Genomic DNA, 9,403 nt, shown 5'->3' on the forward strand with positions numbered 1-9,403 from the left:
AAAGAGAGGGTCCCTATCCCTCCTACACCCCCGGAGGCACCTCTGGAGTTGCCAGCTCCCTCCCCAAGCCCACAGGTGAGACGGTAGCACATCCCTCCCCACCTCTCACGGCGCCTCCAACCCCATGGGTGCCACAGTCTCCCTCTCTGGTGCGTCACGGCACCTTCCCACTCCCGTGGGTGCCTCACGGTTCCTCAACCCCCAGGACCTCCCGGCCCACGGCATCCAAGTGCCCCGCACCTCCTCCCAGCGCCCGGCGCTCCCGCCCGTGCCCGCCCCCCGCGCTCCGCCGCGGCCGTTGCGCCCGGCGCCCCCGCCCGTTGCTCCGTTGGCGGACATGGCTGTGCCGGTGCCAGTGCTGGTGTTGCTGCCTGCTCTCCTCGCCGGTACCGGGCGCACGGCGCCGGGGCAGTGGCGGTCGGGGGAGGAGGGGGCGAGCCGCTCCCGGGGAAGAGGGAACCGTGCCGGTACCGTGCCCCGACCCGTTCCGTCCCCAGGGAAGGAGAAACTTGATCCGGTACCGGGAACCGGCCAGCTTGGGGGATGCGGCCGCCGAATCTAAGCCGGTAGCAGACACCAGCCATGCGGGGGAAGAGGGGAGAACCGGCACAGGACGGTACCGGACTCCGGCTGGTTGGGGGATGCCGGAACCAGACACCGGCTGGTGGGGGACGGGACCGGTAACGGACACGGGCTGGTCCCGGGGGAAGTTGGGGGCGAATCCGGGCGGGACGAGGCACCGTTAACACCTACTACTCTCCACAGGGCTCCTCTCGTGTCCCGGAGCTGATGCCAGCGTCCCGGTGAGTGCAGCCTGCCCCGCCGTCCCCGGGAAGGACGATCCCCCCTGCCCTCCATGTTGCCAACCGGGCCCCCGGTGCCAGGCAGCCCCTTCCCTAGGGGAACACCTGACTCTGGCTCCAGAGCCCCACTCAGCACCAGAAGATGCCCCAGATGGTCTCTTCCCACAGCTGAGGGACCCCAGAAGCCTGGCAGGCTCTTGCTAAGTGCAGCAGCACATATGTCCTGGTGATCTCCATCTCGCACCAGCTCCATCTGCGGTTACCCTTCACGGAAGCTCACCATCCGTCTGTCCTGCTAGTGTTAAGATATCAGAAGGAGCTTTGTTTTGTAGCACTCATATGTCCTGACACCACAGCTCAAGCTGCACCAGGCAGTAGAAACCAAGCCTCAAGCTATAAATTCCCATAAAACCATGGAAGATAATGTGGCACTTTATAACTCTGTGCCAGCTCCCATTGAGCACTCCTTTCTGTGTACAAGTGTGCCACTATTCTTCAGAAGCTGATGAGAGACTTGTTTCAAATGTTGATCTTAGACTTCTTATGTATCTGTCTTCCCTAGCCTGCTTGCGACAAGTATGGTGTGCCTGGATGTCCAAGGGACTACAACCCAGTGTGTGGGACCGATGGAGAGACCTACGCAAATGAATGTGTGCTCTGCCTTTCAAACAGGTAGTCACTTCATTGACACCCTTCCCTTCCCTTCCCTTCCCTTCCCTTCCCTTCCCTTCCCTTCCCTTCCCTTCCCTTCCCTTCCCTTCCCTTCCCTTCCCTTCCCTTCCCTTCCCTTCCCTTCCCTTCCCTTCCCTTCCCTTCCCTTCCCTTCCCTTCCCTTCCCTTCCCTACATTCACTCTCATATCCCAGTTAACTGGTAGATTATTGGCTTTGGATGGTTCATGCTCTGTTAAACTGCAGTTTTAGCCATGTCTTCTCAACTGTCAATCTCTTACAACAGCTTTTGTCATGATACCTGTAAACAACTTAGACTGGATTCAGTTAGCTGGGAGTACCGAATATTCACTTTCGTAATTCTTAAGGTGGAGCATCTCAGAGGGGGGTTGCCTGTCATGTTCATACAGTGCCACATTGCCATTAATATAATGACAGACTCTTCCACGCTCTCCATCCAAAAACATGAAATATCCTATCTGAAATATAGCTTTTACTAAAAAATGTTTACATTCAATATCCAGTCTCCTGTACTTCCTTTCACAGAGAATAGTATGAAAGCCAAATGTTATGAGAAAATACTATTTTGCCATTCAGACTGTTTAAAAATTGAGAAAAGGATCTAATATTTGAGAAAGTATATTTTAATCTTTAACAATTTAATATTTTTTAAAACAAATTGAAAACGTAGAAAATCAGTTAAGTATGAGCATTGTTACCCCCCATTATGATTGACAGGAAACATCTACAGAGCATCCTCACAGTACAAACTCAGAGGAACTGCTTATGAATTTAATTTGATGGTGAAAGGTATTTATATAAATGAAATAACATAATTTCTGTCTCCAGCAGAGAGAACAACAACAGCAGTGATGGGCATGTACAAAATTCAGATCACCAAGGTAGAGGGAACATAGGCCAGAAAAAGGGAAGTGTCAAAGGACACTTAAGGAAATAATATTTTAAAGATAGTGATGAAGTGTGTTAAAGTATGTTTAAGGCATGCTGATCTGCAGAATACGGTCACCTTTTCACCAGAGTGCACCACAAACTACACAAGCAAATGACATATTGCAAAAGAGAATTGGTAAATCTACAGTCTGGAAAAAAAATAACAACCAGGGAATCAAAGGGCACACAGAGTACAGTCTGTGAAAAGGGGAAAGAGGTGCTGGCATGTTACATGTTAGGAGCCTGCTCATCTTTGCTGCCTAGAACGAAGTTGGAGTAAGTTATTAAGCAATTGACCAGAGGTAAAAAGAGAGTAAGCAAAGCTGATTCAGATTTGTCAGAAATAATCTGATCAAATCCATGAGATTTAGTTTTTTGGCAAGATAGCTGGCCTAGCAGAGTAGAAGTGTTGCTCCATGACATTAACAAGGCATTTTACATAGCTTCACTTGACATTTGCATAAGCAGAGTTACTCAGCTGAAGTTGTTAGAAGGTGAAGTCGCAGCAGTTTGAAATGCTGTGGTTTAAAAGCAGTAGTCAGCATTTTACAGTCAAACTGGAAGGAGCTGGGATTTCCTTTAAATGTAGTATATAATTCAGTATTATTGTAATTAATTTGATATCAGAAACAAGACAATAAATATTTGCAAAATGGTATGACATACAAAGATCTACACTGGACAGTATAAAAATGACCAGAGATCTGGAGAAATGGACTGAAATCAGCACAATAAAAGTCAAAGAGAAGTGCTGAGTCCATGTTGTGGCAATACAGACAGGAGAGTATCTCACAACCTAAACTGTAACTTTGATATTTCTCTGAGCAGCATGAAGGGCTTTAAGATCCAGCCTTACATTTCTAGGATGTTTCATGTTTTAGGCATGACCCTTCAGTTCCAGATAGGCGCGTGGTGGTGGAGTTGCTCTCTATGTGAGAGAGCAACTGCAATGTACTAAATTCTGCCCAGGAGCGGACGAGGAACAAGTTGAGAGTGTATGGGTCAGGATCAAGGGACAGGCTGGCAGGGGTGATACTGTTGTAGGTGTCTATTACAGGCCACCAGATCAGACTGAGGAAGTTGATGAGGCCTTCTATGCGCAGCTGAGAGTGGCCTCACAGTCACAGGCCCTGGTTGTTGTGGGTGATTTTAACTTCCCTGATGTTTGCTGGAAGGACCATTCAGCCAGCCAGCCACAGTCCAGGAGGTTCCTCCAGTGCATTGATGATAACTTCCTCATGCAGATGGTGGAGGAGCCCACCAGGAGAGGTACACTGCTGGATCTCATCCTCACTAACAAAGAGGGTCTGGTCGAAGCAGTAAAGGTTGAGGGCTGCCTGGGTTGCAGTGACCACGAGATGGTGGAGTTCAGCATCTCGTGTGGCAGGAACAGAATAGCAAGTAGAATTGCAACCCTGGACTTTGGCAGGGCTAATTTCGGCCTTTTCAAGCAATTGCTGGGGGAAATCCCATGGGCAAGACTGCTTGAAGGAAAAGGGGCCCAAGAGAGCTGGATTGCATTCAGAGATTGCTTCTTCCATGCTCAGGATCAGAGCATCCCCACACGTAGGAAGTCGAGGAAGGGAGCCAGAAGGCCTGCGTGGTTGAATAGGGATCTGTTGGGTATGCTCAAGCAGAAGAGGCGAGTTTACAGGTCATGGAAGCAGGGACTGGCCACTTGGGAGGAATATAAGGCTGCTGTTAGAGGATGCAGGAAGGCAGCTAGGGTAGCCAAGGCCTCCTTAGAATTACAGCTGGCGAGAGGGGTCAAGGACAGCAAGAAGAACTTTTTCAAATACATAGCAGATAAAACTAATACCAGAGGCAATGTAGGCCCACTGATGAATGAGGTGGGTGCCCTGGTGGCAGAAGACACAGAGAAGGCAGAATTGCTGAATGCCGCCTTTGTCTCTGTCTACTCCGCTGAAGGCTGTCCTGGGGAACCCTGTACCCCTGAGACCCTGGATGAAGCCAGGTTAATGGAGGAGTTTGCTTTAGTCGATGAGGACTGGGTTAGGGAACAATTAAGTAGTCTGGACGTCCATAAATCCATGGGTCCAGATGGGATGCATCCGCGGGTGCTGAGGGAGCTGGCTGAAGTCATTGCTAGACCGCTATCCATCATTTTTGCCAAGTCTTGGGAAACGGGAGAGGTGCCCGAGGATTGGAGGAAAGCAAATGTCACTCCAGTCTTTAAAAAGGGCAAGAAGGAGGACCCGGGTAATTATAGACCGGTCAGCCTCACCTCTGTCCCTGGGAAAGTAATGGAACAGCTTATCCTTGGTGCCATCTCAAGGCACATCAGGGATAAGAGGGTCATTAGGGGCAGTCAGCATGGCTTTACCAAGGGTAAGTCATGCTTGACCAACCTCATAGCCTTTTATGAGAATGTATCAAGGTGGATGGATGATGGCAGAGCGGTGGATGTGGTCTACCTTGACTTCAGTAAAGCCTTTGACACAGTCCCTCACAGCATCCTCACAGCTAAGTTGAGGAGGTGTGGTCTCGACAATAGAGTAGTGAGGTGGGTTGCAAACTGGCTTAAAGAGAGAAGCCAGAGAGTGGTGGTCAATGGTGCGGAGTCCAGTTGGAGGCCAGTATCTAGTGGAGTGCCTCAGGGGTCAGTACTGGGGCCAATATTATTCAATATATTCATTAATGATTTAGACGAGGGAATTGAGTGTACTATCAGCAAGTTTGCTGATGACACTAAGCTGGGAGGAGTGGCTGACACGCCAGAAGGCTGTGCTGCCATCCAGCGGGACCTGGACAGGCTGGAGAGTTGGGCGGGGGATAACCTGATGGAATTTAACAAGGGAAAGTGTAGAGTCCTGCATCTGGGCAGGAACAATCCCAAGTTCCAGTATAGGTTGGGGCATGACCTATTAGAGAGCAGTGTAGGGGAAAGGGACCTGGGGGTCCTGGTGGACAACAGGATGACCATGAGCCAGCACTGTGCCCTTGTGGCCAGGAAGGCTAATGGCATCCTTGGGTGTATTACAAGGGGGGTGGTCAGTAGATCGAGAGAGGTCCTCCTTCCCCTCTACTCCGCCCTGGTGAGACCCCATCTGGAATATTGTGTCCAGTTCTGGGCCCCTCAGTTCAAGAAGGACAGGGAACTGCTGGAGAGGGTCGAGCGTAGGGCAACAAAGATGATTAAGGGAGTGGAGCATCTCCCTTATGAAGAAAGGCTGAGGGAGCTGGGGCTCTTTAGTTTGGAGAAGAGGAGACTGAGGGGTGACCTTATTAATGTTTATAAATATATAAAGGGTGAGTGCCACGAGGATGGAGTCAGGCTCTTCTCAGTGGCAAACAATGATAGGACAAGGGGCAATGGGATCAAGCTGGAACACAAGAAGTTCCACTTAAATTTGAGAAAGAACTTCTTCTCAGTGAGGGTAACAGAGCACAGGAACAGGCTACCCAGGGAGGTTGTGGAGTCTCCTTCCCTGGAGACATTCAAAGCCCGCCTGGACACATTCCTGTGCGACCTCACCTAGGCGTTCCTGCTCCAGCAGGGGAATTGGACTAGATGATCTTTTGAGGTCCCTTCCAATCCCAAACATACTGTGATGGTAGATTCCTGAATATAGCATAACACATAGCACAAAGGGTTCTTTAGCCAAACCTGCTGTTTATTTCCACTTAGCTCCTTAAATTGCTCATGATGGGGCTCACGACTTATTAGTATGAGACATAATGTAGATGTTTTGTGTGAAACGTGGGATTTAATCCAGTTACACCCACAAGATAGATTTTTATCTAAACCATCTTCTTTTTTTTTTTCTGGCATCTCAGATGCTCAGAAAGTTGTGTTTTGGTCTGAAGTGACACAGGTTGATCAGATGCTATCCTGATTTTTTTTTTTCTTTAATAATTCAGTAGTTGGCATATTCAGTGGCTTTCTAGTTCAGTCAGGAGTTGTTCTGAAGTGTTTGACTTGGCATGAACACAACAAGGATTAAACACTTCAACTTACTAGAAGAATTTCAGCTTTGAAAAATGGCTCATAATCATAAGCATGGTCACTTCAAAGCATCTAATGTACAGTCCATCACACTTCTTAGGAGAGGAGAAAAAAAGATCTTTCTGCCCTTCTTGACAAACTGCATAAACAAGTTGCTGAGATAAATAGTGTAATGTGTTGATGTTCAAATAAATATATGGGCATAACCCGTAGTGAATAACAAAACAATCAGTTCTAAATTAACTGAAGTGAGTCACAACAGCTAAGTTGCAGATCATTTCCAGCACGTGTTTAAGTCCATAAAGGACTTTTTAAAGGGAGTTGTTCTTCCCTAAATGGCCAAGGCAGTACCATGGACAGGCTCTTTTAGCCATGCAAGACTGTGCAGGCACAGTGCACGTGTACCAAGAGCACTGCAGTGCTCCAGAGAGATTGCTGTGGCTGATACCTGATAAAAAGAGACACCTGGAGCAAAGGTGCAGTACAAACCCTGCCTATTCTGGTTCTCCAGTGCAGCCCCTTAACTGTAGGACCAAAGCTGGTATTCCTCTTTGCCTTTCTCTTCTCTTCTCTTCTCTTCTCTTCTCTTCTCTTCTCTTCTCTTCTCTTCTCTTCTCTTCTCTTCTCTTCTCTTCTCTTCTCTTCTCTTCTCTTCTCTTCTCTTCTCTTCTTTCTCTTCTCTTCTCTTCTCTTCTCTTCTCTTCTCTTCTCTTCTCTTCTCTTCTCTTCTCTTCTCTTCTCTTCTCTTCTCTTCTCTTCTCTTCTCTTCTCTTCTCTTCTCCTCTCCTCTCCTCTCCTCTCCTCTCCTCTCCTCTCCTCTCCTCTCCTCTCCTCTCCTCTCCTCTCCTCTCCTCTCCTCTCCTCTCCTCTCCTCTCCTCTCCTCTCCTCTCCTCTCCTCTCCTCTCCTCTCCTCTTCTCTTCTCTTCTTCTCCTCTCCTCTCCTCTCCTCTCCTCTCCTCTCCTCTCCTCTCCTCTCCTCTCCTCTCCTCTCCTCTCCTCTCCTCTCCTCTCCTCTCCTCTCCTCTCCTCTCCTCTCCTCTCCTCTCCTCTCCTCTCCTCTCCTCTCCTCTCCTCTCCTCTTCTCTTCTCTTTTCTCTTCTTTTCTCCTTTCCTTTCCTTCCCCTTCCCCTTCCCCTTCCCCTTCCCCTTCCCCTTCCCCTTCCCCTTCCCCTTCCCCTTCCCCTTCCCCTTCCCCTTCCCCTTCCCCTTCCCCTTCCCCTTCCCCTTCCCCTTCCCCTTCCCTTCCCTTCCCTTCCTTTTCCTTTTCCTTTTCCTTTCTTTTTCTTTTTCTTTCTTTTTCTTTTTCTTCTTTTTAAGCTTAGACCTGATCCATTCTGAAGTGAGCGCTCAAATGGAAATCCAAGGTCTCTTCCACAGTTAGTGTCCCTTAGTAGTGACAATAGCTGATCTTAATTTAAAGCAGCCTGGCAGCACCCCAAACACCTCTTTGGAAACAGACACAGGAACTTGAGCTGATTCTGCAGGGTTTATTTAACATAAGGGCTGTTCTTCAGCCAGAACTTTTCCTTGCATTTTTCCATGTTTTACATCCCCTGGGCTTGATTTTTTGCTTTTATAGTCTTAATCAACTCCACTACCTCTGATTAGAAGATCCCTGATACAATTGTTAGTAGACATTATCCCTGCTCTTGGGTAATCATAAGCCTCTTGAATTTTGTGAGTAGTAAACCAGCTTAACTGTATTAAGATAGGGAAGTGAACTGAAGATCTAGGGCAGTTTGTGTTCTATCACTTTCTTTTTGTATCTACACTTGTTTGGTAAACTGAGACTTGTAAATGCAGCACCCCAAAGTACCATGTGTGGGACTTCCAAAAAACAAAAAAACCTAATGTTGCCAAACTAAGGGAGACTTGGCTAAAATTTCTTTAAAGAATATTTCAGTGTTCAGAGAACCACAGATTCAGATTTTAGTGAAGCCTGGGATGCAGAGATATGTCAGGATGCACACCCTTCCCACTAAATTCCCATGTGAAAGGGGGAAATTTTGTAAGCATTAGGACTGATCCCACTTCAGGGAGTGTCGAGTTTTGACTTGCGTTAGTGCTTTGTAATGGACATTTTAAACCTCACTGGGGGATTGTCATGTGGTTTGATATTTCTAAAATTTGTGGATGGCTTTGTCAGGTTTTTATACATAACAAAGCCTGAAGTGCATATGGCTCTGGTAAGTTACTTGCTCTATGTGTGTGATTCATAAATCTTTGCATCACGGTTACTTTGTGGTAATGTTTGCCGTAAGTGATGGAGTTAAATGCATTGCTGCATTTAATTGAACACACAGGAATACATGGGAGAGTCTGCTTTATAAAATGTCTCTGCTAAATTCAAGTGTACTGCTTCTCTTCTAAAATATTTGACTTCTGCTTGCAGTGAAAATAAAAAGAACGTCCAAATTTTCAAGATGGGAATATGCTGATATGGCAGATGGCCACTTTTCAAGAAAATGAGAGGGATGCAGACAGTCCAAATGGAAACAATGCCTTAAATGTACCTTCCTTCTATGCAGCCTGTCTTAATAAATAAGCTTGCCTGTTTAAGAAAAATACTGTTACCATATTTTAATCAGTGTTTATAAACATAGCAATAATACACTGAATCCCGATTTATTTCCTCATGCAACATGGATCATACAGTAAGAGATTTCCTTACTGTGTCCCAGCAGGTCAGTTGCTTGGAGGAGGAAATGAAGGGGTGCCCAGCACCATTCTCACAGCACCACTGGGAGCAAGGGAGCCCATGGCAGCAGTGCTGGTGTCAGCGGCTGCTCGCTGTTTTGGAGAGGGTCTGAGCTCACAGGTGCCCAGGACTTTGGGGAGGCACTGGAGAGGGTTCCTCTGTCAGTTGCCAAAGCGCAGTGACAGCAGCGGGACACATACCAGGTCTCTGCCTGGGCTCCCTCTCTGCAGGTGCTGCCGATGGAGGGCAGTGACCTGGGCACCCTCTGCTCTGGCCCTGGATACTGCTGGTTGGAGCTGTAGAGGTGCGGGCA

At 47.9% G+C, this 9,403-nt stretch overlaps 1 protein-coding gene across 2 annotated transcripts; it reads left to right on the forward strand.

Moving 5' to 3' along the window:
* The first annotated feature begins 283 nt into the window (after positions 1–283).
* On the forward strand, positions 284–8,957 carry SPINK2 (serine peptidase inhibitor Kazal type 2). 2 transcript variants are annotated; one of them, XM_065837741.2, is made up of 4 exons: positions 284–386; positions 766–803; positions 1,366–1,475; positions 8,785–8,957. In XM_065837741.2, exons 1-4 carry the CDS (start codon positions 338–340, stop codon positions 8,828–8,830), a joined length of 243 nt encoding a protein of 80 aa, XP_065693813.1. In that variant the 5' UTR covers positions 284–337; the 3' UTR covers positions 8,831–8,957. The 2 variants fall into 2 exon arrangements, with proteins under 2 accessions (XP_065693813.1, XP_065693814.1); XM_065837742.2 differs by lacking the exon at positions 284–386 and adding an exon at positions 531–616.
* The last annotated feature ends 446 nt before the right edge of the window (positions 8,958–9,403 follow it).

The sequence above is a fragment of the Patagioenas fasciata genome, chromosome 4 (genome assembly GCF_037038585.1).
Source record: "Patagioenas fasciata isolate bPatFas1 chromosome 4, bPatFas1.hap1, whole genome shotgun sequence".
Taxonomy (NCBI): domain Eukaryota; kingdom Metazoa; phylum Chordata; class Aves; order Columbiformes; family Columbidae; genus Patagioenas; species Patagioenas fasciata.

Coding starts and splice junctions, on each gene's coding strand:
- SPINK2 (XM_065837741.2), top strand. CDS start 338: ATGGCTGTGCCGGTGCCAGTGCTGGTGTTGCTGCCTGCTCTCCTCGCC. Junction 387..765: donor GCTGCCTGCTCTCCTCGCCG/GTACCGGGCGCA, acceptor TACTCTCCACAG/GGCTCCTCTCGTGTCCCGGA. Junction 804..1,365: donor GAGCTGATGCCAGCGTCCCG/GTGAGTGCAGCC, acceptor TGTCTTCCCTAG/CCTGCTTGCGACAAGTATGG.